This window comes from Passer domesticus, chromosome 31, assembly GCF_036417665.1.
Source record: "Passer domesticus isolate bPasDom1 chromosome 31, bPasDom1.hap1, whole genome shotgun sequence".
Lineage (NCBI taxonomy): Eukaryota > Metazoa > Chordata > Aves > Passeriformes > Passeridae > Passer > Passer domesticus.
In genome coordinates, this window is record NC_087504.1 from 3,403,864 (window position 1) to 3,431,390 (window position 27,527).

Genomic DNA, 27,527 nt, shown 5'->3' on the forward strand with positions numbered 1-27,527 from the left:
CGCGGGGGGCGACGCGGAGAGGTGGCACTGCCACTCCAAGCGGGGAGCCACCCCGGGGACAGCTCTGCGCGGTGGCACCGAGCTCCGGCCGCTCCACTGCCGCCTCCGTGCCTCAGTTTCCCCACGCCGTGTCCCCCTGGGGACAGCTGGGCCCTGGCCGGCTCGTGGCCACCGTGACTCGCCCGGGGCTGGCACGGGACCTGCTGCCAGCCCTGTCCCTGTCCCCCCGCGGGCCCACGGGTGCCAGCTCTGCCCCCCCCCGCCCCGTGCTGGCACTGGAGCTCCTTTCCGCCTCCTGTTGCCTTTTTCCGTGGCTTTTTGGGTTTTTTTTTCAGGAAAAGCCCCAAACCAGGGCTGAGCGCATCAAAGCGCTGGCGGGAGCCCCGGGCAGGGGGAGGGGGAGCGCAGTGGGGTCCCCGCCAGCCCACAGCGCCCAAAATTGGGGTGTCCTCGGGGACACGTGGCCCCGCCGCGTGCCCGGCGCTGCCACGTGGGCCCTGGGATGTGGCCGGGGGGAAACTGAGGCACGGGGCTGTGCGCAGGCGTGTTCCCGTGCACGCGATGTCCCGGGAGTGGGGACACGCGGGGGCAGGGTGAGGCTGGCAGGGGACAATCCTGCCAGGCCCCACAGCCTGCCAGGCTTTGGCTGTCCCTGAGGCTGGGGACACGAGGAGGGACATGGGGACAGAGGGACTTGGGGACAAGGAGACCGTGGGGAGCACAGGGGACAGAGCCCTGGGGACACGGGGACAAGATCCTGGGAAGGGGGAGAGGCACAGGATATGGCACCCCAGGGGCTGGGGACAAGGGACAGCCCAGCTTGTCCCCCACCCCGCTGAGCTCCTGCCACCCCCAGAGAGGGGGGACACAGCAGTGCCCGCTGTGCCTCAGTTTCCCTCGGAGCCCTGCAGAGCACATCCCTGTGATGAAGCCGCCTGGCTCCACTCTCAATCCTTTTATTGCTTTTTTTTTCCGGGGGGGCAGGAGGGGCAGGCAGCTAAAAAAAGTGTGGGGGGGGGGACACGTTACATTAGCACTGATGAACCAGGCCGGGGGAGGGGGGCAAACCCTGTCCCTGAGTGCGGGGGGCGAGGCGAGGGCTGGGGGTAAGAAGGGTTGGGGGGTTGGAAGGGAAAACAGAAAGGGGGGGGGGGTCTCACCTTGACACCCCCCCCCGTGAGCCCCAGAGCGCTCGGAGAGCCCCCCCATAATTTAAGACATAAATTAGAATGGCTAACGAGGAGCTGGGGAACTGAGGGGGAGGGGGCTTGGCGGGGGGAGCAGCACCCCGTAATAAATATCCCCAGCGGCGAGGAGGAGGAGGAGGAGGAAGATGAAGGCGGAAAGGCTCAAATCTCCAACAAACTCCCGGCCTCGGGGCTGCCGCCGTCCTTGCCGGGCGAGGCGGGCGGCGGCCGGGGGGACGCGGGGGGCTGCTCGGCGCCGGGGGGCGGCTTGGGGGGGTCGGCGTGGGTCTTCTGGTGCTTGCTGAGGTGGTCGGAGCGGGTGAAGCGCTTGCTGCACAGCAGGCAGGTGAACTTCTTCTCTCGCGTGTGGGTCCGGACGTGGCGCTCCAGCTCGTCGGAGCGGGTGAAGCGCTTGCCGCAGAAGAGCCAGTTGCACACGAAGGGCCGCTCGCCCGTGTGCCAGCGCAGGTGCGCCTTCAGGTGCGACGCCTTGCCGTACACCTTGCCGCAGCCCGGGATGTGGCAGCTGTGCACCGGCTTCCGCCGCGCCCCCGCCGGGCCCCCGAGCCGCTCCAGCTCCTGGCAGTTGGGACAATCGCACGCCGGGCGTCCCCCCAGGGAGCCGCCGCGGGGACCCTTGGGGGTCTCGCCCGGCGTGGGTTTAGGGGTGGGGGGCGCGGCGGGGGCGTTGGTGTAAGGAGGGGGGTTCAGAGCGCCGAAATCGGAGCCGTAGGTGGGCAGGGGGGGGCTGAGGGTGGGCTGGCCCTGCAGCGAGCCCTGCAGCCCCTCGGCGCCCGCCGGCCCCCCCAGCCAGCCCCCGTTGGGGTGCACATCCCACCAGGACGGGGCCGCGGGCCCGGAGCCCCCCGGCAGCCCCCCGCCGATGCCGCCCTTGTACCAGGAGCCGTAGGGGTGCGGCATCTCCAGCGAGGGGTACACCCCCGGCAGGCACTCGCCCGCGGGGTGCCCCTTGGCCACCACCACGGGGGCCCCCAGCACCTCCTGGGCGCCCGAGGGCGCTGGGAAGGGGTGCCCGAAGGGGCCGTAGTCGGGGCCGTAGGGGCCGGGGGACGCCTGGGGGCTGGCGGACGGCGACAGCAGCCCCGGGGCGCTGGGGAAGGCGGCGGCGTAGGAGTCACCCATGGCTGCGGCGGCGGGGGCACCCCGAGGCGTGGGGGGCGATGTCAGCGGGGGCTCGCGGCCATGGCACTTGGCAGCCTGTGGAAAAGGGGAACGGGGCTTGGAGGTTCCGAGGGGCACCGTGTGCCACGGGGTGACCCGTCCTGGGGGTCAGCGCTGGGGTGTCAGCCCAAGTGGGGTGTCAGCTGTATTGGGGTGTCAGCCCTGCTGCACCCCCCAGCCCCAGGGTTCCCCCCAGCCCAAACACTCCCCATCCCCTGTGCCTCAGTTTCCCCCCACAGGGTTGAGGGCACCCCACCACCCCTCAGCCCAGCATCACCCCTAAAAGGGGCTTCTCCGGGGGCTGCTGTGGGGTTGTGCTGTGGCAGGGCCTCCCCCCACCCCCAATCTCGGCTCCTTCTGCCTTTATGGCCTTTTAATCGAATTATGCTGTGGCCTCCCCCTCCCCGGGTGACTTCCTCTGCTTTTATACCCGTCATGGCTTTCAGCTGCGCGGGCTGGGCCGGGGTGTCGCGGGCTGTCCCTCACCCCCATCACCCCCGGCCTTCCCTTTATTTGATTTTTTTTTTTTAATTCATCTTTTCACCCACCTTGGGGCATTTTCACTTTGCCTTTTTTTGTTTGTTTGGGGGGTTTTTTTAGGGTGTTCCCCCCCCGCCCCCCTTTTTTTTTTTTTTTTTTTTTTTTTTTTTTTTTTTTTTTTTTTTTTTTTTTTTCCGTGGTTTTTGCGCCTATTTTTACGCCGGCCCGGCCGTGGCCGCAAGCGCGCTCCCGGTTTTCCAAGGATAACAAGGGCCAGGCCTGTGCCCCGGGAACGCTGCCCTGCCGCGAGAGCCGAGGTAATTAAAACCAGGGCGAGCGGCAAACGGAGGCGCACGCTTAAAATAGTGTCAAACTCCCATAAATCAGCTCCGCTTGCGCAGGGAAATTAAGGAGCAGGGAAGGAGCCCCGGGAGCTGCGGGCTGGGGACGGCGTGAGCTCGCTGCTGCTGGGGGTGACAGTCCCTTTGTGCTGCCTCAGGGATCCTGACCCCTCCCATGTCCCCTCCTGGCATGGGGAGGGGTCCAGCCCCTGCTCTGGGGGTCTCCGGTCCCAAATTCTGGGTCCCAAATTCTCGGTCTCTTGTCGCTACCTGTCAGCGTCCAGTTCTTGATCCTCAGTTCCAGTTCCCCACTCCCCATCCCCTTGTCCCCCAGTCCCTGGTCCCCTAAGTCCGCAGCTCCTTGGTCCCCAAACCCAGTCCTTGTCCCCAGTCCCAATCCCCAAACCCCATCCCTGGTCCCCAGCCCCCGGTCCCTGGCCCCAAGTGTCCCCACAGCCCTTGCCTCAGTTTCCCCCACCCTGTCAGTGCCACCCCCTGTCCCCTGAACCCGAGGACACGTGGGCCTGGCTCCTGTGCAGTGGTGCTGTGCCCAGCCAGAGGGACAGCTCGGGGTGACAATGGCACCATGCCCCTGTCCCTGTTCCCCCTCTGGGCATGGCAGGGCAGTCCCTGCTGGGGCAGGGGACACACACACGTGTCCCCAGCACAGGGACCGCAGGGGGGGTCCCTGTCCTTGGGGGGGTCCCATATCCCAGGGGGCTCCCCCATCCTCGAGCGAGTCTACCACTTCGTGGGTCCCAAATCCCGGGGTCCCTGCCCCAGAGCAGGGATCCCTCATCCCAAAGGGTCCCTGTCCCTCCAGGGGGATCCCCCATCCCAAAGGGTCCCTGATCCTCGAGAGGGATCCCCCATCCCAAACTGTCCCTGTCCCAGAGCAGGGATCCCCCATCCCAAACTGTCCCTGTCCCTCGAGGGGGATCCCCCATCCCAAACTGTCCCTGTCCCTCGAGGGGGATCCCCCATCCCAAAGGGTCCCTGTCCCTCGAGGGGGATCCCCCATCCCAAACTGTCCCTGTCCCTCCAGGGGGATCCCCCATCCCAAACTGTCCCTGTCCCAGAGCAGGGATCCCCCATCCCAAAGGGTCCCTGTCCCTCGCGGGGGATCCCCCATCCCAAACTGTCCCTGTCCCAGAGCAGGGATCCCCCATCCCAAACTGTCCCTGTCCCTCCAGGGGGATCCCCCATCCCAAACTGTCCCTGTCCCAGAGCAGGGATCCCCCATCCCAAACTGTCCCTGTCCCTCCAGGGGGATCCCCCATCCCAAACTGTCCCTGTCCCAGAGCAGGGATCCCCCATCCCAAAGGGTCCCTGTCCCTCGCGGGGGATCCCCCACCCCGTGTTCCTCCAGCCGGGGTCCCGGTCCCGGGGCAGTGTCCCCCATCCCGAAGGGTCCCGGTCCCGGGGGTCCTTACCGGGGATGCCGGGGGTGGGTCCTGCCCGCGGGGGTGCCCTGTCGCCCTGTCCCGCTGTCGCGCTGTCGCGCTGTCGCGGTGTGCCGCTGTCCCGGGATGCCGGTGTCCCGGGATGCCGGGGCTCGCTGCGGAGGGAGGGACGGAGGGAGAGGGAGGGAGGGGAGGGAGGGAGGGACGGAGCACCGCGGCCGCCGCCCGCCCCGCTGTGCCGCTGCGGCGGGGCTGGGCCGGGCCGGGACCGGGGCCGGCAGCGGGAGCCCGGCCCCGAACCGCCCCCAGCCCGGGGGGGCCGGGGGACCGCGGGAAGGGGACAGGGGAAGGGGAAGAGGAAAAGGAAAGGAGGAAGGAAAAGATGAGAGAGGGGGGAAGAAAGAGAAAAGGGGGAGAGAAGAGAAAGGCGAGGAAAGAACAAGGAATTGGAAGAGGGAAATAAGTTAGAGAGAAAAGGAGAGAAAGAAAAGAGATAAGGAGGAAAGGGGGAAGGAAAAAGGAAGGGAAAAGTTAAAAAGGAAATTAAAAAGGGAGGGAAGAGAAAAGAAATATTCTATAAGGAAATGGAAGAAAAATTAAAGAAAAAGTTGTGAGTGGAGGAAGATGAGGCTGAGAGCTGGAGGAAGAAGGGGAGACAGGGGACAGGGACCAGTGGGGGGAATAGGAAAGAGAAGAGTGGGGAGAGGGAAGGAAGGGAAAGAAGGGAAAAGGAAAGGAGAAGAAATAAGAGGGAAATAAGAAGAGGAAAAGGGGAAGGGAAAGGAGGGAGAGGGGGAGAAAGGGATGGACAGAGGAAAAGGAGGAGGAAGGGGCTGGGAAGGGAAGTGGATGAAGATGAAAAGTGCTGGAGAGGAGAGAAGGAATTAAGGAATAGATGGATGGGGAGGGGAAGGGGGACAAAGGGACAAAGGAGGACAGGACAGCTGGGACACCCAGGGCTCGTGACCCCGGAAGGTGCCAGGATGGTGCAGGATGGGGACAGCAGGGGACAGCCGAGGGGGGTGAGAGGGACGTGGGCTGGAGCTCCAGGTACCAGGAATGGGGTCAGAGGCGTGGGGATGGGGACAGGAGTTGGGAATGCAGCCGGGATGGGGCTGCAGGGACCAGGGATGGGGGTCAGGAGTGAGAACAGGGCTGGGCTCTGAAGGAACAGGGCTGGGGACAGGGACATGTGCAGGGGGACAGGGACACGCACGGCTCTGGGGATGGGGACCCCCTGCGCCTCAGTTTCCCCCATGAAGGAACTGTTCCAACCGCTCTTTTACGCCCCCTCCCATTTTTATTTTATTACTCCCCGTCCTCCCCGGTTTCTTCGCGCTTTCCCCGCTGCCCGTTTCCGCCGCCGGAGCCAGCGGGGCCCTTTCCCAGCCCTGAGTCAGGGCTTTCCGCTCCGCAGCCGCCGGCGCCGCCGAAGGCCACAAGCACCGGCCCCCCCTCGCTGGGGCTTCCACTGCCCACAGACTGGGAGCAAACTGGGACGGACACCCCAGCCCTCCTCCTCCTCAGCCAGCCCATGGGTTTTCTGGGGGGTTTCACTCCCACCAGGGTCCGGCTCCCCGCGGCCCCGGCGTGCCCGAGCGGCCGGGCTGGGCCGGGGGTGTCACTCGGGGCGGGGGTCTCTCCGCGGCTCGGGGGCGGTGGGGACCCCCGGGACCCTTCAAAGCGCGGCGGCGGCGCGGGGGGGGCGGCGGCGGGGGCTGATTACAGGGCGGCGCCGGGCTCGGCCGCCCACGGCCCCGCGGCCGCGCCGGGCCCCCGCAATTACCCGGTATTTATACCCGGCCGGACGCCGGGACCTCGCCAGCGCGGGGGGGACACGGGGCGGGGGGGCTCCGTCCCCGGGCAGCCGGCCAGCCACCGTCCGTGTGTCCATCCGTCCTCCTCTCCATCCCTCCTTCCCATCTCTGCCTCATTCACCCGTTTATCAGCCGGGCTCAGGAGCTGACGCGAATTTGAGGGGGCTCAGCCCCTCTGTCCCAAATTTGGGGGATCTCAGCCCCACCACGACACGAGTTTGGGGGGTCTCAGCCCCCTGAGATGAGCCCGGGAGTCTCAGCCCTCAGAGGCTGCAGGGCCGGAGGTGTCCCTGTCCCCATCGCGGTCCCCAGAGCCAGGGAACGGCCGCTGCCCAGCGCGGGGGTCCCGGCAGGGTTGTCCCCCCGGGGGCACCGCAGCCCCAGAGGCACCAGCCCGGGTGACCCCCGCGTCCCGCAGCCCTCACCTGGCGCGGTGTCCCCCGTGTCCCCCCGTGTCCCCCGGCCCGGCCCTGCCCCGCCCGCCCTCTCCGGCCCCCGGATGTTTCCCTTGCGGTCGGAGGCCCCGAAATAGCGCGGCCCCCGCGCTGGGTGCGCCGGCCACGGCCGCCCACGGGCCCCGCGGGACCGGGGGGGCCCCGAGGGCCCGGAACAGGGCTGAGCTCCCCCCCGGCACCACCCACGGGGGGCACCCCGGTGTTCGGAGCCCCCCCGGCGTCCCAGAGATCCCCCCCACCAAGGTGGGGTCCGCGGGGCAGGAGGAGAGGAGGGGGAACGGGGGGGACGTGTGGGGACATGGGGGGGATGGAAGCAGGGACCTGCAGGGACAGAGGCACCGGAATGGGGCTGGGGGCTTCCCACCCACGGGGAAGCCAGAGCAGGGTGGCCCCAGGGCTGAGCTGCGCCCACGGCCCCGGTGTTTCCTCCCACCCTTTAATTATCCCGGAATTATCCCTGGAAATAACCGCGGGGGCCGCGGGGGGGCACCGAGCCGGAGGGACCCCCGGCGGGGACAGCCGGAGCCTGGGACAGCTGGCACACCCCGGGGGACAGCGGTGCCCCTGGGGGACACGGGTGGCCGTGGGGGGACGGGGGTGGCCCCCCGAGCCTGCCCGCGGCCCCGGCTCCCCCCGTGCCCCCCCCGCCATGTGGCTCCCATTGCGCTGCGGTGCCGCAGCCACATCAGAGCGGCGGCAGCGGGGGCGGCAGCGGGGCCGGACCCCCCCTCCGGCTGCTGAAGGACCCCCCCAGGCTGCCGAGGGGACCCCCCCAAGCTGCCACCGCGCCCCGTGTCCCCCCCAAGCTGCCAGGGACTCCCCCCGCCCCTGGGACACCCCCTCCCCCGATATCCTGGGACCCCCCCCAGGCTGCTGCCAGCGACCCCTCCCCAGCCCTGAGCCCCCCGGGTGTCCCCCCCCCGGTGTCCCCAGCCCTGTGACCCCCCCCCCGGGCCCCCCGCCCGTCGCTGTCCCCGGGCCGGTCCGCCCTGGCTCGCGCCGCGCTGCATTTCTGCGGTTCCCAACCCAAAATTGCTGGGAGTCGCCCGGCGTCGCCCTGATTCCTCCGCGGCCGCGACCTGCCCGGGGGGGGGGGAGACCCAGAGGGACAATCGGGGGTGGCAGCGGGGGTGGGGCACCCCAGGCTGGCCCTGCTGCCCCCCCCCGGCTCGCCCCAGTGCTCCCAGTTTGCCCCAGTCCAAGGCTGGGGGTTCCTCTGTCCCCTGAGCGGGGACAGGGACACGGATGGGGACAGGACAGGCTTGGGGACAGCAGCAGGGTGAGCGCAGGGACAGTGGCAGGGCTGGGGACACTTTTGGGGACACGGGACAGGACAGCACCCTGATGTGAGAACCAGGGACACGGTTGAGAACAGGGCTGGGGACACAACAGGGCAGGGGTGGGGGCACTGTTTGGGACAGGACAGGGCAGCTCTGGGGACACTGCTGCGGACAACACAGGACTGGGGACACTGCTGGGGACACTCTTGGGGGCAGGACAGGATCGGTGACAGTGCTGGTGACAGGGCAGGACTGGTGACAGTCAGTGCCCAGGTCCCACGTGGCGGGTGACAGGACACGGTTGGTGACACTGTCGGTGCCAGTCGGTGCCCGGGCCGGTGACACTGTCAGTGACAGTCAGTGCCACTGTCGGTGACACTCCCGGTGCCAGCCGGTGCCCGGGCCGGTGACACTGTCAGTGACAGTCAGTGCCACTGTCGGTGACACTCCCGGTGCCAGCCGGTGCCCGGGTCGGTGACACTGTCGGTGACACTGTCGGTGCCAGTCGGTGCCCGGGTCGGTGACACTGTCAGTCAGTGACACTGTCGGTGACACTGTCAGTGACAGTCAGTGCCACTGTCGGTGACACTCCCGGTGCCAGTCGGTGCCCGGGTCAGTGACACTGTCAGTGACACTGTCGGTGCCAGCTGGTGCCTGGGCCGGTGACACTGTCAGTGACAGTCAGTGCCACTGTCGGTGCCACTCCCGGTGCCCGGGTCCCGCCGTGGCGCCCCCGCCAGGCGGCAGCAGAGCCTCGGGCCCGGGGGTGGCAGCGCCCGGCCGCGACCACCGGGGGGCGCGCGGGGACACCGGGGAGGGGTCCCGGGGACACTGGGGGTTAGTGCTGGTACTGGGGACACTGGGGAGGGGTCTCGGGGACACTGGGGGTTAATGGTGGTACTGGGGACACCGGGGAGGGGTCCCGGGGGACACTGGGGGTTAGTGCTGGTACTGGGGACACTGGGGAGGGGTCTCGGGGACACTGGGGGTTAATGGTGGTACTGGGGACACCGGGGAGGGGTCCCGGGGGACACTGGGGGTTAGTGCTGGTACTGGGGACACTGGGGAGGGGTCTCGGGGACACTGGGGGTTAATGGTGGTACTGGGGACACCGGGGAGGGGTCCCGGGGGACACTGGGGGTTAATGGTGGTACTGGGGACACTGGGGAGGGGTCCCGGGGACACTGGGGGTTAATTGGGGCAGGTCTCGATGGGGGAAATGAGAGGTTAATTGGGGTGTTAATTGGGGGAGCCCCGATGGGGCTCTGGGTGCTGATGGTGGGAGCTGCTGGAGGGGACACGGACCCTGCTGGGACTAACGGGGTGAGGGGGCTTAAACGGGGGGGGGGTCTCACAGGGACAGGTCCTGCCGTGCCTCCCTTGACCCGCCCGGCCCAGCATGGCCCCGGGTGACAGGATGGGGACAGTCACAGTGACAGGACAGTCACAGTGACAGGACGGGGACAGTCACAGTGACAGGACAGTCACAGTGACAGGACAGTCACAGTGACAGGATGGGGACAGTCACAGTGACAGGACAGTCACAGTGACAGGACGGGGACAGTCACAGTGACAGGACAGTCACAGTGACAGAACGGGGACAGTCACAGTGACAGGATGGGGACAGTCACAGTGACAGGACAGTCACAGTGACAGGACAGGGACAGTCACAGTGACAGGACAGTCACAGTGACAGGATGGGGACAGTCACAGTGACAGGACAGTCACAGTGACAGGACAGGGACAGTCACAGTGACAGGACAGTCACAGTGACAGGACAGTCACAGTGACAGGACAGGGACAGTCACAGTGACAGGACAGTCACAGTGACAGGACAGGGACAGTCACAGTGACAGGACAGTCACAGTGACAGGACAGTCACAGTGACAGGACAGGGACAGTCACAGTGACAGGACAGTCACAGTGACAGGATGGGGACAGTCACAGTGACAGGACAGTCACAGTGACAGGACAGGGACAGTCACAGTGACAGGACAGTCACAGTGACAGGATGGGGACAGCCCCGGTGTCCCCCAGCCCTGGGGCAGGGCCTGTTGGGCCCCTTTTGTCCCCAGGTGCCACCACTGCAGGTCACGAGGGGACACCGAGCGACCCCAATGGTCTGGGGGGAGCGGGACAAGGACAGGACAGGGACAGGGACAGGGACAGGGATGGGACAGGACAGGGACACGGACATGGACAGGAACAGCTCGTCCCGAGCCCCATCGGGTGCGGGGGCGAGGCCGCGGGGCCTTCCCGGGCTGCGGGGCGGGAATTGGGCCGAAAACGCCGGGAAATGGGAAGGCCACGGGCGGGGCGGGCGGTGTTGGTGCCGGAAAGCGAAAGCAGCGCCATTGCTGTCCGTGCTGTCCGCGGCCCCCGCTCGCCCCAAACCGCTCGCTTTGCTGTGAAATGAAGGATTTTGGCCCCAAACCCCGCGACGCCGCCAGACCCCGCAGCTGGCGTGGCCGGGGCGGGGGCGGCCCGCGCTCCCCGCGGTGTCGGGGCAGGGCTGGGCGATGTCTGAGCGGGCTCCGCGCTTCACACAGCGCCGCGGGCCCTGAGGACGTGTCGCACCGCCGCGGCGGCTGCCGCGACATGGCCGAGCCGGCTTGCGGCACGGAACGGGGGCTCGGGGAGGGAAGAGCCGCACGTAACGCGCGGCACCGAGGGCGAGGGCAGCCCCGGCAGCGCCCGCGGCAGCCCGGCCGCGTCTGAGGGAGCCGACCCAACATGGCGCCGGCTCCGCCATTCGCCGCGCCGTCCCCCCAAGGGCGCAGCCCGGCCGCTGGCCCCGCCTCCCCGCGGCGCCCATTGGCCCGTTTGAGACCGACCGGCGCGCTGATTGGCTCTGAGCCGCGCCGCGGCTGCCGCCTCCGCGCTGGGATTAGTCGGCGCTACCATCGATATCCGCTCCTGTCCCGCCCCGCGGCGCGGCCCGCGCAGCCGGTTGGTGCTGGGCGCTGTCAGTTACCGCCAGGCCCCGCCTCCCGCGCCCCATTGGCGGCGGCGCACGTTCATCACGCCGCGGCCCGCGCCGCCGCGGCCGCGCCCATACGGGGTCTCCCTGCGAGCCCGCGCGGGCGCCGATTGGCTGAGCCGCCGCCCGCCCCCTCCCCCCCGCGCCCCCATTGGCCACCGCCCCGCCGCGCTCCCCCTCCCCCACGGGGCGGGGCGCCGGGGGCGGGGCCCGCCCGCCCTCCTCCCCCCCCGCGCCGCACCGCCCTCCCTTCCCATTGGCCGCGCCGCCCGTCGCTCGGCGGCCCGCGCGGCGCCCATTGGCTGCGGGGGCGGCGGGGGCGGGGCGCGGGGCTGCGGCCGCGGCGCGCGGCCCCTCCCTCGGCAGCCCCTCGGCGGCACCGGCGGGTTCGGCCGCTCGCCCGCCCGCGCCCCCGCCCCGCCCCGCGCGCCCGGCCCGGCCCCGGCACCATGAGCGGTAAGGACGGGGCCGGGGCCGAGCGCCGCGCGGGGCCCCGGGCACACGCAGAGGCGGCGGCGCCCGCCCGCTCGGAGGGGCCAGAGGCGGCCCCGCCCCGCCGGGCCGGGCCCCGCCGGGCCGGGCCTCGCCGCGCCGCGCCGGGGGGACCTGCCGGGGGAGGGACCCGGGGGAGGGGGGAAGGCCTCGGGGGAGGGACCGGCGGCCGCGCCGGGCAGGGCTGGAGCGGAGGAGGGGGCGGCGGGGAGTGATGGGGAGGCCCCGGGAATCGGGGCTGGGGGCGGGGGGGGGGGCGAGATCCCGGGGGATCGGGCGCGGAGATGGCGGGGGAGGCCGGGGGGTGGGCGGCTGCGAGCGCAGGCTCCGGGGGCTTTCCCCCCTCGCCGGGCACGGCGCCCCGCGGGGGCGGATGCGGGGCCGGGGGAAGGAGCGAGCGGGCGGGGGGCGCTCGGCGCCCCCTCCCCGGGGCTGACCCCGGCGCTGGGGGCGAGCGCAGGAGCGGGGGGCGCAGCCCCGGTGGCGGCGGAGGATGAGGAGGCTCCTGAGCGCTGGGAGAGGAAGGACTCGGTGGGAGCGGGGACCCCCGAGCCGGGGGGCGGCGGGCGGGGCAGCCCCGGGCAGGGCATCCCGCGGGCCGGACCCTCGGGGGGAATCCCGGGGCGGGAGGTGTGTGCCCCGGCCCGCGGGCGAGGCCGGGGGCAGGCCCGGGGAGCCGCTCGGCGGGGGCCAGGGAGTGTCCCGGGCGGCCGGGGAGGAGCCGCGCCTGGAGCCGGGCCGGGTCCTCCCCCCCTGTCCCGCTGCCAGCTCCTCCTTGGCAGCTCCCCGCTCCTCGCAGCCCCTCGCCGGCTGCGCCCGCAGCACATGGTGCCCCCAGAGCCAGCCCGCCGCGTCCCCTCCCGGCCCTGCCCGGCCCTGCCGGGCCTCGTGCCGCTGCCCTGCCCCAAAATGTCCCTAACCGCGGCTGTCGCTTCCCTCCTGCGCAGACCAGGAGAGCACCGAGGAGATGTCGGCTGTGAAGCCCGACAAGGGCGAAGGCGACGCCAGCAGCACGAGCAGCGCCGGCGGTGGGGAGGCCCAGGTGAGTGGGGGCAGGATCGGCCCTGCTGGCCCCGGGGAACCCGTGGCAAAGTCCAGGCCCGGCCGAGCTGTTTGCTGGGCCCAGGCAAGCGTCCCAGCACGGGCAGGAAGAGGAGGGTGAGCGCTGCCAAGCAGCGCCCGTGGCTTCCCCTGGTCCCCGGCTCTCCTCGGAAACACGCAGTTCCCCTGTGCCAGTGACACCACGGCCCCCGCTGGCCCTTCTCCAGCTCGGGGAGCCCAGGAATGACCCTCCTGCCTGGGGGTTTGTGCCTCAGGGGGATTCCCCGGCCTGGGGGTAGAGGAGCTCTCTCCTGTCTTGGCTTTCCCAGGCAGGCTCCCTCCCAAAAGGCTTTTCCGTGTGGGTTCAGGCTGTCCCGGCCTGACAGCCTTGTGCCTGGCAGTTGTGTTTTTCCGGCTGTGGGTGGGTTTGTTCAGGAAGGAGTGTTTATCTTTTCCGAGTATGCTCCTCCCTGTTTTCTCTTATTAAGTTTTCTTTTTTTTTTTTGTTTCCCCGTTTGGTTGTTGGTTTTTTTTTCACTCCGGGCCTGCCCCTCGGGCCGCCTCCCATGCCCGTAACTCCTCCTCTCATCCCCAGGAGTCACAGCCGTCCCCGCTGGCCCTGCTGGCAGCCACCTGCAGCCGCATCGAGTCTCCCAATGAGAATTCCAACAGCTCCCAGGGCCAGCAGGGCGGGAGCGGCGAGCTGGACCTGAACGCGGCCGCCGCCCAGCTCACCCAGTCGGCCAACGGCTGGCAGATCATCTCGGCGGGCTCCAGCACCCCCACGGGCTCCAAGGAGCCGGGCAGCAACGGCAGCAACGGCGGCGACGCCTCCAAGAGCCGCCCGGTCAGCACCGGGCCCTACGTGGTCACCTCGGCGTCCGGCCTGCAGAACCAGCAGGTGCTCACGGGCCTGCCCGGCGTCATCCCCAACATCCAGTACCAGGTGATCCCCCAGTTCCAGACCATCGACGGGCAGCAGCTGCAGTTTGCCACCACCCCGGCGCAGGTGAACGTGCAGCAGGATGCCTCGGGGCAGCTGCAGATCATCCCCGGCTCCAACCAGCAGATCATCACCAGCCGCGCGGGCGGCAGCAACCTCATCGCCATGCCCAACCTGCTGCAGCAGGCCGTGCCCATCCAGGGCGTGGGGCTGGCCAACAACAGCCTCTCCGGGCAGACCCAGTACGTGGCCAACGTGCCCGTGGCCCTGAACGGCAACATCACCCTGCTGCCGGTCAACAGCGTGGCCGCCAGCCTGGCCCCCACCTCGCAGACGGGCACCCTGAGCAGCTCGGGCTCGCCGGACAGCAGCTCCCAGCCGGCCACCTCGGGGGCTGCCAGCAGCTCGGGCAGCACGGCCACGTCCCAGGCCAGCTCAGGCGCCTTCTTCACCAACGCCAACAGCTACTCCACCACCACCACCACCAGTAACGTGGGCGTCATGAATTTCTCCACCAGCGCCACGGTGGGCACCAACGTGCAGGCGCAGACCCCCCAGAGGGCCAGCAGTGTCCCCAGCTCGGACTCTCTGCAGACCCCGGTGTCCGGGGTGGCCCTGCAGCCGGGCCAGCAGAAGGAGGGGGATCAGAGCCAGCAGTCACAGCAGCAGCAGCAGCAGCAGATCCTGATCCAGCCACAGCTGGTCCAAGGAGGGCAGACAATCCAAGCCCTCCAGACCACCCCGCTGTCTGGCCAGACCTTTGCCACTCAAGCCATCTCCCAGGACACCTTGCAGAACCTGCAGCTCCAAGCCGTGCCCAACTCCGGCCCCATCATCATCCGCACGCCCACGGTGGGTCCCAACGGGCAGGTGAGCTGGCAGACCATCCAGCTGCAGAACCTGCAGGTGCAGAACCCCCAGGCGCAGACAATCACACTGGCCCCCATGCAGGGCGTGTCGCTGGGCCAGACGGGCAGCACCAGCACCACGCTGACCCCCATCGCCTCCCTGCCCAGCGGCACCGTCACCGTCAACGCCGCCCAGCTCTCCTCCGTGCCGGGCCTCCAGACTATTAACCTCAGTGCCTTGGGAGCGTCCGGGATCCAGGTGCACCAGCTGCAGGGGCTGCCCCTGGCCATCGCCAACGCCCCCGGTGAGTGCTCGGCTCCCCGGGTCCCCTTTGGCAGCCAGGCACGGGAAGGAGAAGCGCTGGGCCCGGCTGGGCTGGGCGTGGTCGGTGTCAAATGGTGGTGGTGGTGGGGTGGGGCTTGTGCTGGCCCTGGGGACGGAGTGTGTTGATCACAAGACGACACTAAAGGTCTTTTTGGGGAGTTTAAGTCTTGGAATGAAAGGGAGGAGGTGGCTGTGGAGGGAAAGTGGAGAAGAAAGGGGACACCTGGTTTTGTGCCACTGTCCTGCTCTGGAGGCCACCCAGGAGTCTGGGGTCAGGGCTGGGCTGAGGACCCGAGTCCAGCTCAGCTCCTTGGCTGAGCCTGTAAGGCGTCATGGCCATAAAACACAGGGATTAACTGAAAAGCCCATGAAAACAAACCCAGTCACGGAGCCGCGGGGAATTTCCTCCCAGGGGCGGAAGAAAGGGCTCATTAAGTGTCTGGGTGCTGGCGCGGGACAGCGTGACCTCAGCGTGGCCCAGCCGGTCCCGTGGGCACGGGGCACCCTGCTCACATCCCCGGGGATCCACCCCACCGTCTCCCAGGGCCTGGGAAAAGCGGGATACGTGAACGTGGGAACTGAGCTGGAGCCTGCTCAGCTGCTGCCGCGGAAGGGATTGGCCCTGGCAACGCTCTCCACTTGCTTTTCCACTGTTTTCCTTGGGTTTTTTTCCGGGTTTTTTTTTGTGTTCTGGCTCCGGCTGAAAGGGGCTGTTGCTGGATTTAGTCACAGTTGAGAGGCAGCAGAAAATGTTGCTCAATGCAGCCCGAGCTTCCCTCTCGCGAGAGGCAGCGGCTGCTCCCCCGGGCTTGTTTTGCAGCATTATTTTGGGCTGTTGCTACAGCAGCTTGGCTCGCAGGCAAGCCACGAGTCACTCTAGCCTCGGGATTAGCCTGATCCTTGGATTTCCCCGAGCCAGGGACCCGCGGGGGGCTCCCACAGGCGGGGCTGGCACCGGGGGGGTACAGCGTTAGCCTGTGTGACCCGCGGGGTGTGCAGGCTCCCCTCACCCCCAATCCCAAACCAGGGGTGGCTCCTGCCGGGGCCAGGGCTCATTCTTTGCTGCTCCCGGGCTCGTTCCTTGGTGCTCCCGGGCTCCTTCCTTGTTTTGAAGGCGCTGGAGAAAGGCATGGGCGAGCCCAGTTCCTGTATTCGTGCCTGGCTCTGCCCTCGGAGGTGGAACAGGGAGGAACGTTCTAGAGACCACCCATGCAACCGCCTCCTCCTCTCTCTCCTCCTCCTCTCTCTCCTCCTCCTCCTCTCCTTTTTTTTAGCTCAGCAGCTCTCAGCCCTCGATCAGCGTGGAGAATTCCCCGCAAGCGGCTGCAGCAGCAGCGGGGCCTCCTGGCTCTGTCCCCAGCCCCGAGGACGTGACGCTGGCGCTGTCACTGTGGCACGGGGACATTTTAACAGCAAAGCCAGAGCAGGGTTCAGAGCGGTTTTTTGGGGAGCCCCAGCCCTGTGGGATGGTCCCGGAGGCTCCTGTGGTGAAATGGGGAAAGCTGTGGCCAGCACAGAGCTTCCTGGCGCCGGCCCAGGGGCAGGCTTTGACTCCAGGCCGGAGGAGTTTTGCTCAGGCCGTGTCCCTCAGACGTGGCAAAGGGTCCCTTTGTCCCCCCAGCCACCACCAGCCGCTCTCCCAGGGGTGCTGAGCCCCCCAGGCCTGCGTCCCTCCGGATCCGAGCTCTCCCATGGGAATTTGAGGGAGGGGTTTGTTCCCAACGCTCCCCAAACCCCTGAGAGTTTTCCAAGCCTCCATGTGTGCTGGAACTTTCTGCTCCAGGCAAGGAGCTGGGAAGGATTTTTGGAGCAGGAAAAGCTCCTGTGCTTCCGGGGGGAGGCAGATGGAAAATGAGCCCTGGCCGGGGAGGGGACTGTGGCTGGTTTTCATTGGATGCTGTTCCTGGGGAAGGAGGAGGTGCCCAGCCCGGGGTGTGGTGGCCCCAGCTGCCACCTGGGCTGGCAGCACTGCGTGTCCTGCCCCTTGCAGAGCTCAGCCCGGCCTCCTGGGGGCTTCTGTGTCCCCTCCTGAACCCCTGTGGCTCCCAGCCCCTCGGGTCTGTTGCCAATGAGGTTTTCTCCTGGTTTTTGACAGGGGAAAAATCCCTCAGGGAGAAAACAACACCTGAAAAGGTCTTCAGAACTGGGATTTTTTTGCTCCTGGGTAGGATGCAGAGCCCAGCTCTGTGCAGGTCTGACTTGGAGTCTGTGTTGACAGGGTGGCTCAGAGGCTGTTTCTTCCTCCTCCCTGGCCAGGCTGGGAAGGAGCAGAGGCAGGGACAGCTCTGTGGCCACCAGGGGTGGCATGTGGGCAAACAGGCCCTTCCACTGGCTCTGCCCCTGGGGAGGGCACCCCCAGAGCCAGGGAGGGGGGATTTCCTCAGCTGGCAGTGCCCCAAAACCCTCCCCGGGCTGCTGCCAGCGCTGCCCGCATGAGAGGGATGGGGTCTGGGGCTCAGGTGGGGTCTGCAATACCTCAGTGGGGTCTGAGAGCCACCTCAGTGTCACCCCAGCCCGCCCAGGGAGGGGACATCCTGTGTGAGGGGGATGATGGTGGGGATTTTGTGACATCGGGGTTTCTCTTCCTCTTTTGCCATAGGGAGGGACTGTTCTGAGCTCGGTGTCCTTATAGTGGCTCTGTCCCCATGTGCTTGTCCCTGTCAGAGCCCCGCTGTCCCCATGTCCCTGTCCCAGCCCTACCTGGCTGAGGAATGTGCAGCTCAGAGAAGTCAGCACTAGAATTAACTCCCCTTGTTTTGGGGGCACTCAAGGGATATCCCTCGTTTTGGGGTGTTTGATTCCAGGGCTGGATGGAGCTGTTGGGTGGGATTGGCATTTCCTGGGCAGCACGAGCTCCCCTGCAGCTCCTCGGGTGGAGGATGAGGGGGAGTGGAGCAGTCCCTGGTGGGCACAGGAGCCCTGGGCAGTGTGTGCAAACCCCTCCTGCTCCCACTCGGCCCTTCCAGGGCCCTTCCCAGAGTGGGGCCCGTGGCACAAAGCCCCGATTGTGTCCTGTTTGCTGGGTTTTGAGGGCAGCTTTGTAGCGGGGCCTGGATGAGGCATCCCCATGGCATGGAGCGTGGCGGGGAGGGGAGAAGGAGCCGGCCCTGAGGAGCGCGCGGCCCTTGTTTGTCTCACCGCAGCCGTGACATCACGGCACAAACCAGCACATTGTGAAACTTCCTGCTCTGGATCCCAGCCGGGCTGGACTTTACATCCCCTCTGCGCTCCTGGCCTGACCTCCCTCCCTGTGCTTCCCCGGGGACTGGCACGAGCCCCCAGAGACCCCGGGCTGGCCTGGGAAGGAGGGGAGCGATCCCGGCAGAGCCTGCCTTGTCGCAGCTTTGCCCGGGCGAGCTTGTGCCCCACGCAAAGTCCCCGTGGAGGGGACACCCCGTGGGTGCTGGGCCCCGTGGGGCAGCCCTGCTCCTCCTCCTTTTGCTCTCCCTGCTGCTGCTCTGGGCAGGCTCAGCGGGGCAGGGAAGGGCTGGCAGCCGTGCCGGTCGGACGGGTCGGGTGCGCGGCACCCACCCCATGACTCCTCCCGGGAGAGGTCCCGGCTCCAGACGCGTCTGCCGGGCCCTGATCTGCCTCTCCCTTTTATCTGGGCCAGCCCCAGCCCTGCTGGAGCCCCGTCCTTATCACCCCACACAGGAGACACGTCCTGGCTCCCGGCTTTGGGGGAGTTTCCGCCTGGCTCCTTTCCAGAGCGTCAGCTCCCACCTTAGCACGGCTGGACGGCTCCTCATCCCCTCCCTCCCCATCCCAGGATGCCTGGGTTAGATCCTGGGGGTGATACAGGCATCGCTTCCTCCTTGGGATCAAAAACTTGGGGTTTGTGGCTCAGGAAGGCTTCCACTCCTGATTGCTGTGAGGGAGAGGCACACAGAGGTTCGGGTGAGGTGGGAGGCTCCTGCTGGGGTTCCCCGCCTTGGGAATTGCCCTTCCCTGTCTCAGCCAGGCATCTTCCTCCTTCCACAGCCCTCACACAGGGATTTCTGCCTGGATGGCAGGGCTGCTTTGGTGGGACCTGCCTGTGCTGCAGGGTGAGCTGCTCTGGGTGCTTTCACCCAGCCAAGGCAAGGCAGGACCAGAGGCTTCATCCCGGTTCTGCGACAGTTCAGGGGGGAATTTCAGGGGCAAAGGGGCTCTGTCTGTCAGTCTGCAGCGTGACAGAGGCATTTGGAAAATCCTGGGGGACTCAGGGATCTGGCAAAGTGGATGATGAGGTGATTCCCTGCCTCAGCTCTGTCCCCTTTCACAGCCCACCTCGCTCATTCCATCGGGTCCATCCCAATGTATCCCCCTCCCAAAGGAAGTGTCGCTCATCCTGATGCACAGAAAGCTCCAGCAATTACAGGAGCTGCCCAAGGAGTGGCTTCTGGAGTCATCAGAGTCCAAATTAAAGCCCAATTACTCACTGGGCTGCAGGCCTCCAGCCTGCCCCATCCTCTGGTTCCCTCTCCATGGCCCCGATCTCCAAGGAATTGCTGAGCCAGAGCTTGGCTCATTTACATGGATGAGCTCCTGGTGCAGATTAACTCGTTTTGCAAACCAGGGAGGGAATCAGATGGGAAAAAACCACGGGGACATAGTTCCAAAGCCACTTTGTCCCTTTGTGCAGCTCTTTGGTGCGTCTGGAGCAGCTGGGGTTTGTTCTGGGCAGGGCAGTGACCCCAAAAACTGGGCAGGAAATGGGGAGAACTCGAGTTGTGAGGTACAAAATGTGGATTTTGGAGGTATTTTCTGGAACACACCCTGAAAGGTTGGGGCTGCGTGTCCCCAGGTTTTGCTTTTCTTTCTTTTCACCTGAAAACTTCCTCTTGCCACGTGGTGCCCGGTGCCAGCTCTCCCCCCTCACCCTCTGCCCAGGCACAGCTGCCAGAGGTGCAGAGTTTGCACAATCAGCCCCAGTTTGTTGGTTTTGGGTTTCATTTCCAGCTCTTCCCCTAAAAATGAACACGGGGTCTGTTCCCCTGCCTGAGGCTGGCCAGGGTGGGTGTGAGAGCTGCTCTCTCCTCCCCGCCGGGCATTTCTCACCTCCTGGTAGTTTGCTAAATAAAGCAAACAAGCCCCAGCTTCTTCCTGCACAAGGAACACCTTGTCTGCAGAGAATCCTCAAGCCAAGATTCTGGGGTTTGGGTTTTTTGGTGGGACACCAGAAACTGCCCCGTTCCTGGGGGGGCTCAGAGTTCATTGGTGGAGCCGGGCCAGGGGCAGCTCCCCTCTCCTGCCTTCCCAAAATCCCTCTTTCTTCTTTTTCCAAGGATTAAACCTCCTCTTGCTCTATTACTATTATATTTTTGAGGGCTTTGCTGACCCGAGTGTGGAGCCTGCAGGGAAGCTTTGGTCTCAGCAGGCACGTGTATTAGCAGGGATAATAAATGTGAATTATCTCTCTGCCCGCTTTCCCCTGAACCTGTCGTATCCCAGAGATTTCAGAGCTCCTGCTTGGGGTGGATGATCCCTGCAGGTCCAGGATCTGCTGCCCTGGGTTTATACCTCGCTCAGGGGTGGCCACAGATCTCCAGCAGCAGGATTTGGGTTTGTTCCCCCAGCGCCAAAAGGCCAGAAAACGCCACACAGGCTTTTGCCTCTTGGAGGATTGAAGCCATTCCAAGGCATCCTGGCTGGATTCTCCCCCTCCCTGCTGTATTTTTGGGGAAAGAACTTGTGTTTTCTCCTGGTTTGGGATTTTTTTGGGGACAGTTGTGTTTTCTCTTGGCTTTTTTTTTTCTTTGTTTGTTTGGTTTTTTTGCTTTTTTCAGCTTTTTTTTCCTTGATTTTTTTTTTTTCCCCCAGCAGCTCTTCCCATCCGGGGAAATCTCTAATCCATGGCTGGAGCACAAAGCTGTCAGCTCTGGCTTAGGAAGCTTAAAAACCCCTCCCAGGCTGGCTGCGTGCGGGGCTGTGACTGCACACACGTCACTGGAGCTGCAGGGAGGGACTGGGAAGCTCCTGAAATCCTCAGCTTGGCAGGGAGCTCGGGAATGTGGCACCGAGGGCCAGCCTTCAAATCGTGTCACCTTTGGAGGGGACAATTTCCTCCTCCAGGCCTGGCTGGGACAGCATTCCCGTGCTGCCAGGGGTGAGGGCAGAGCCCAGGGTTGGTCCCAGGGGATGAAGGGGCAGTCCTCGGGGTTTACGTGCCAGGTGACAGCCCCCAGTGACATCCTGGCTGCTCCTGCCCTGTCCCCGGTGTGACAGGGCCAGGCTCTGCTCCTGGGGGGTGCTCGGAGCTGTGGGTGTCCCCCCCAGGCCAGCTCTGCCTTTCCCAGGGAATCTGCATCCCCGTGGGCTGGGGGCAGCAGACCCCCCCATCTGCTCCTGCCTCTTCTCCCAGCTCACAGGACGTGGGCACGGCCTCAGGCTGTGCTGGGAGGCTTCAGCTTGGATTTTAGGGATGATTTCTTCACTTTGCGCTGGCTCCTGTCCCTCGTGAGCCCCAGGGGCCCGTTCTGGTGGCTCCTGTCCCTCCGTGGAGCTTTGCCCGGGCGCCACTGACGCCTGCTGGCACTGGCACCGCCAGGGACTGGGGAGGTTGTTCCTGCCAGGAATTCTTCCTCATTCCCAGCGCCGTCTCCGGGTTGTGAAACTCCCTCCTGGCACCTCCAGCCTGCGCCTCACGGGGGATTTGAAATTTATCCTTCTCCAACCCCCCTGGCTCCTGCCTCGGAGCTCCTGTGTGGAAAACCAGGATTGTAAAGGAAATTTCCGTGCTTGGCCGAGGTGCTGGTCTCAGCAGGGCTTCCCAGAAGGATCGTGGGCTGGGCTTTGGGAATGGCAGCTTGGAAAGGGCAGAGGGGATGCAGTGAGTGACCAGCAGCCCCAGGACACCCCCACTGACCTTCCTGTCACCTCATCCTCACTGGAGCTGCTGGAAACAGCACCAGGAAAAGCCCCAGATGGGTTTTTTGGGAATATTTCCCACCTGGAGCTTCATTTCCCAGCCTTGGGAGAGCAACCCTGGAATGAGATAAAACCCCAGGCATGCTTGTCTCAAACTTGCCACACTCGGGTCACAGAAATCGGATTCCTTGTGAGGAAATTGCTGGGAAAAAGGTGAATCTGTCTCAAACCTGCCACATTGAGGTGACAGCATGTCCTTCCTGTGAGGAAACTGGTGTGAAAAAGGCAGATTTGGGGCTGGAATCACAGCCCCTGGAAATAAATTAAAGACCTGGACCAAAATGGGGGAAATGTGGAGGCCCAGGGGCTGGGGAGGCCAGGGAGAGCCCCAGGCTGGGGAATGTCAGGAAAGCCGAGGGAAGAGGGTGGGATTCACACTCCTCGGCAGGAGGGGAGCCTGCTGTGACCTGCCACGTTGCCTTGCAGGTGAGCACGGGGCCCAGCTGGGGCTGCACGGCGGCAGCGGGGACGGGCTGGGCGACGAGAGCGCGGCCGTGGAGGAGGGGGAGACCAGCCCCGACCCCCAGCCCCAGCAGGGCCGGAAAACACGGAGGGAAGCCTGCACCTGTCCCTACTGCAAGGAAGGAGAGGGCAGGTGAGGCTGCTGTCCCCGGGACTGGCACCAGGAGCACCCCCAGAGTGCCTCGTTTTATGGAATTCTTTGGGTTGGGAAGGGTCCCTCAGACCATCAGCTCCAGCTGTTCCCCCAGCCCTGGCAAGGCCACCCGTGTCCCCAAGTGCCACATCCACGTGGCCACCTGGGCACCCCCAGGTCCTGTCCCAGCTTTCCAACCCCAATTCCCCGTGTCCCATGTTGTGAGCCAAGGGCAGGACCTGGCTCTCGACCTGGCTGAACCGTACCCCACACCTGGCTGAACGTCACCCCACACCTGGATGAATGTCACCCCAAACCTGGATGAATGTCGCCCCAAACCTGGCTGAATATCACCCCAAACCTGGCTGAATGTCACCCCACACCTGGCTGAACGTCACCCCGAACCTGGCTGACTGTCACCCCACACCTGGCTGAATGTCACCCCACACCTGGCTGAACGTCACCCCAAACCTGGATGAATATCACCCCACACCTGGCTGAATATCACCCCAAACCTGGCTGAATGTCACCCCACACCTGGCTGAATGTCGCCCCAAACCTGGCTGAACGTCACCCCAAACCTGGATGAATATCACCCCACACCTGGCTGAATATCACCCCAAACCTGGCTGAATGTCACCCCACACCTGGCTGAATGTCACCCCACACCTGGCTGAATGTCACCCCACACCTGGCTGAACCGCACCCCACACCTGGCTGAATATCACCCCACACCTGGCTGAATATCACCCCAAACCTGGCTGAATGTCACCCCAAACCTGGATGAATGTCACCCCACACCTGGCTGAATGTCACCCCAAACCTGGATGAATGTCACCCCACACCTGGCTGAATGTCACCCCAAACTCATCAATCCCACAGGTCCTAATCCAGCAGATCCCCCCCAAGGCTGTATCGCCTGAAATTCCCTCGCCTTTAACCCTTCCCTTCTTGCAGGAGCTCTGGGGATCCAGGGAAAAAGAAGCAGCACATCTGCCACGTGCCGGGCTGCGGGAAGGTGTACGGGAAGACCTCGCACCTGCGGGCGCACCTGCGGTGGCACACGGGGGAGAGGCCCTTCATCTGCACCTGGGTGCTGTGCGGGAAGCGCTTCACCCGCTCCGACGAGCTGCAGCGGCACAAGCGCACGCACACAGGTGGGGCTGCGCTGCTGGGGGCTGCGCGCCTCGGGGGGCGGCCTCGGGGGTCCCCGAGGTGAAATTCCAACGGCCTGGAGGGTTGGCTTTGAGCTCTTGGGGTGAGAGTCCCTCCAGGGCCTGAGCATGCTTGTGGGGAGGAACCTTTTCCCAAAATTCCAACCTTTTCCCAAAATTCCAACCTTTTCCCAAAATTCCAGCGTCCTTGAGCATTGGCCTTGAGCTCCTGGGCTGAGAGCCCCTCCAGAGCCTGAGCATGCTTGTGGGGAGGAACCTTTTCCCAAAATTCCAACCTTTTCTCAAAATTCCAATGTCCTTGAGCATTGGCATTGAGCTCTTGAGGCTGAGAGCCCCTCCAGAGCCTGAGCATTCTCCTGGGGAGGAACCTTTTCTCAAAATTCCAACCTTTTCTCAAAATTCCAATGTCCTTGAGCATTGGCCTTGAGCTCCTGGGCTGAGAGCCCCTCCAGAGCCTGAGCATGCTCATAGGGAGGAACCTTTTCTCAAAATTCCAACATCCTTGAGCATTGGCCTTGAACTCTTGGGGTGAGAGCCCCTCCAGAGCCTGAGCATTCTCCTGGGGAGGAACCTTTTCCCAAGGTCCCACCCTTTTCCAAAAATTCCAGCGTCCTGGAACATTGGCCTTCAGGCCTTCACTGCTGGCCCTGACCCCTCTCGCGGGCAGGAGCCTCTTCCCAAATCCCACCCTCCTGCCCTCCCTGACGCCCTCTCCCTCCCCCAGGAGAGAAGAAGTTCGCCTGCCCGGAGTGCCCCAAACGCTTCATGCGCAGCGACCACCTCTCCAAGCACATCAAGACCCACCAGAACAAGAAGGGAGGCGCCGGCAGCGTGGCCATGAACGTCTCGGCCGTCCCCATGGACACGGCGGCCGCGGCCGAGGGCAACGGCGGCGCCACGCCCTCGGCGCTCATCGCCACCAACATGGTGGCCATGGAGGCCATCTGCCCCGAGGGCATCGCCCGCCTGGCCAGCAGCGGCATCAACGTCATGCAGGTGGCTGACCTGCAGTCCATCAACATCAGCGGCAACGGCTTCTGAGCGCGGCCCCGCCCGCACCACCCGAAGGCCAGAGCTATATATATATATATTTTTTAATTTCGGCTTGTTTTATTTTTTTCCCCCCTTTTTTTTGTCCGTTTTCCCTCCCCGCCTTTCCTGCCTCCCCACCCGAGGTCCTTTGGCGTCGTCATGCCTTGGTCCTTTTAGCAAAAAAAAACCAAAAAAAACAACAATGAAAAAAAAAAAGCAACGACATGAAATATCGACAAAACAACGCAAAAAAAAAAAAAAACAACACAAAAAAACTAAAAAGAAAAAAAAAAAAGAAGATAAAAGATTCTATATTATTATATATATATAAAAATATAAAATGTGTTCGTTTGAGAGAGGAGAGATGTTGCTGTGACCATGGCGTGGTCCCTTTGATGCCTTATCCTGGAGCAGGTCGGCCCCTCTGGGGCGCGTCGGACAATGCCTGAGCTCTCCCTCCCTCCCCAATCCCATTCCCATCAAATCCCTAAACCCTCCCCGGGCTGTCGGCGCTTTGCTTTGAGGTGACTCTGTAATTCCTTTGGCATTCTGGGGGGAGATCCCGCTGGATTTTTCACCCTTGGACTCCCACTGCCCTCCCCTGCCTTGGCAGGTGTTGTTTTTATTTCTTTTTCTTGGATCTTGGTTTTTTTCCAGCCGTTTTCTTGGCAAGGCTCCCTGTCCCGTGGGAGTGGAGTTGCTCCATGGGAAGGTCGTGGACAGAGGGGCTGGGAGGCAGCCCTGGGGGGACAACTGGAGCCTCCTCAGGGGGGAAAAGATGATTTTTTTTTTTTCATTGCAGCCAGCGTTAAAATTAATAATAATAGTAATAATGGGGAAAAAGGAGAATCTGCGGAGCTCAGCCGGTGTGGAGCGAGGGGGCAGCACCGCAGGGACACGAGGGACACTCGAGGGTTTTGCTGTGGCACCTCTGGAGGTGGCTCCTGACAAAAAAAAAAGGGTGCTGGAAATAGGGACAGCTTGGGGGAAAAAAAAAAAAAAAACCCAAAGGGTTTTTCAGGATCCTGCTCTTCCCGCCGTGGGAGGGCTCGGTCCTTTCCGTTCTTCCTCCCACACCCTCCTCTTCCTGCCCCAGCCACATCCCGGCCCTGCCTGGGCTCCAGACGGGGCTGGGGGTGCAGGGAGTGGATCCCCAATAGGAAACTGGGATTGTTCCCAGGGAGCAGCTCTGGGGAGAGCCCAGCAGGGCCCTGCAGTGCCCCGGGCTGGGGAGCCCAGGAGGGGCTGGAGCTGACCCCGAACTTCCCTGCTCCCATTCCGGGGTCGGGGCAGGACCCCCTCTCTCTCTGGGGGGTGCAGAGGGGATCCCCCCCCGGGATCACAGCTGATGCATGAATCCCACCTGCCCTGGGCCGATCCCACCTGTCCCAGGTCTGTCCCGGGCTATTCCCACCTGTCCTGGGTCATTCCCCCCTGTCCTGGGTCATTCCCCCCTGTCCCGGTCTATCCCCCCCCTGTCCCAGGCCTGTCCCAGGCCATTCCCCCGGGACACGGGGCCGTGTCCCCTCCCGGGCTCGTGGCCCCCCACACCCAGTGCTCCCCACCTGGGTCAGCCCCGCTCCTGGTCCTGGCCCTGCTCCCCGTTCTCCCGGGACAGCCCCGGGAGAGGAGTGGCCCCGGCTGCCCCGTCCTCATCCCGAGCTCCGGCAGCCGGCAGGAATCTTGGTTTGATTTGGGTTCGTTGTTTTTCGGTTTTTTTTTTTTTGTAAAAAACACGCAAAAAAAAAAAAAAGGAAAGGCAGCAGAAGCTCCCCGGGGAGGGGGCGCAGGGCCCGGCCCCCCAGCCCCCCCCGGCTCTCTCTCTCGATATCTATTTTTGCATTTGTATATTTTTATATAGGAAACTTTAAGCATTTGTATTTTAATAACCCTGTGAAGCACTATGAGCTGCCCCCGACCCCCCCAGCCCAAAATCCACAAAGGATCGGGACAAAAAAAAACAGGAGGTTTCTTAATTTAATGGTCAATTTGGTGATTTTACCCCCTCCCCGAAGCCCCCCGAGCCCAGCTGTGTCCCCGGAGGGGATCAAGTGCCAAAGCCCATCCCGGGTGTGGGATGTCCCCGGCTGTCCCCTGCCGATGTCCCCGCTGTCCCTTCCCCACGGATTGTCCCCGAAGGAGCTTGGCTTTCCTATGGAAACGCAGCCGCGAGGGAGGGGGACCCCAGGGACCCCCGGGGGGCTCTGCTCAGAGCCTGGGCTTCTCCCCTATGGATTTTTGGGGGGGGATCAGAGCATTTTGGGGGGGGGTCCACACCACCAGCGCTGCTCCCAGTGCCGAGGGAGGGGGAGCAGCTGGATCCCACCGCCCCCATTTTGGCTCTGTTGGCACCGGGGGTCCCCACCCTGCTCCTGGCACCCCCCACCCACCCCGAGCCCCCCCAGCAGCCCCCAGATCCCCCCCCAGCCGTTCCCGGGACACAAAACACAAACGTGCCTTGACAAGGGGGTGACAGGCTGGGGATGAGCCCCTCCTGCTCCGCTCCCGCCCCCACTGAGGGTCTGGGGGGCTCGGGGGGCTGCCCCCCTCTCCCAGCTTTAATCCACTCTCACCCCTTCATTCCGGGGGGCCGGGGCTGGTTCTCTATGCAGCGGGGGGGTCCTGGGGGGTCCAGCCCCCCCAAACTGGCAATAATTCTCACCCTGTTTGATCTCGTCCCGTCTCTGTTGTTTTAATTTGGGGAAGGGGAGGGGAGGGGGGTTGGTTTTTACAAATCCGGTGGCTGATGTCATAAACCTCCCCCCCCAAAAGCGATTTTTGGGGGGGAGGGGGTGGTGGATGATTTTTTTTTTTTGGGTCCCAAAGTGCTATTTTTTTGTACAAAAAAAGACTTAGATGAAACTGTTAGTTTTGGGGGGCTCCTTTGTAAATGGGGAACGACGAGTTCTTTTTGTAATAAACATGAGTCGCTGGCGTTGTCTGGAAGTCTGCGGGGGTCCCTTGGGGGGCACGGCGGTTTTGGGGGGTGGCAGGGGTGCAGTGGCATCAGTGAGGACAGGGGACACTGAGCTGTGTTTGGGG

General features: G+C 64.7%; 2 protein-coding genes across 3 annotated transcripts; one reads left to right on the top strand and one right to left on the bottom strand.

Moving 5' to 3' along the window:
* Window positions 1-948: 948 nt before the first annotated feature.
* Window positions 949-4,727, bottom strand: SP7 (Sp7 transcription factor). Its single transcript, XM_064401097.1, has 2 exons — window positions 4,624-4,727; window positions 949-2,405 (listed from the first exon to the last, which is right to left on the bottom strand). The coding sequence occupies exon 2, from the start codon at window positions 2,328-2,330 to the stop codon at window positions 1,350-1,352; it is 981 nt and encodes a 326-aa protein (XP_064257167.1). The 5' UTR covers window positions 2,331-2,405; window positions 4,624-4,727; the 3' UTR covers window positions 949-1,349.
* A 6,732-nt stretch (window positions 4,728-11,459) lies between these two features.
* SP1 (Sp1 transcription factor) lies at window positions 11,460-27,431 on the top strand. Of its 2 annotated transcripts, none has more exons than XM_064401015.1 (6): window positions 11,460-11,581; window positions 12,565-12,659; window positions 13,254-14,754; window positions 22,110-22,278; window positions 23,236-23,435; window positions 24,178-27,431. In XM_064401015.1, the coding sequence occupies exons 1-6, from the start codon at window positions 11,575-11,577 to the stop codon at window positions 24,492-24,494; spliced, it is 2,289 nt and encodes a 762-aa protein (XP_064257085.1). In that variant the 5' UTR covers window positions 11,460-11,574; the 3' UTR covers window positions 24,495-27,431. The 2 variants fall into 2 exon arrangements, with proteins under 2 accessions (XP_064257085.1, XP_064257086.1); XM_064401016.1 differs by lacking the exon at window positions 11,460-11,581 and adding an exon at window positions 11,907-12,148.
* The last annotated feature ends 96 nt before the right edge of the window (window positions 27,432-27,527 follow it).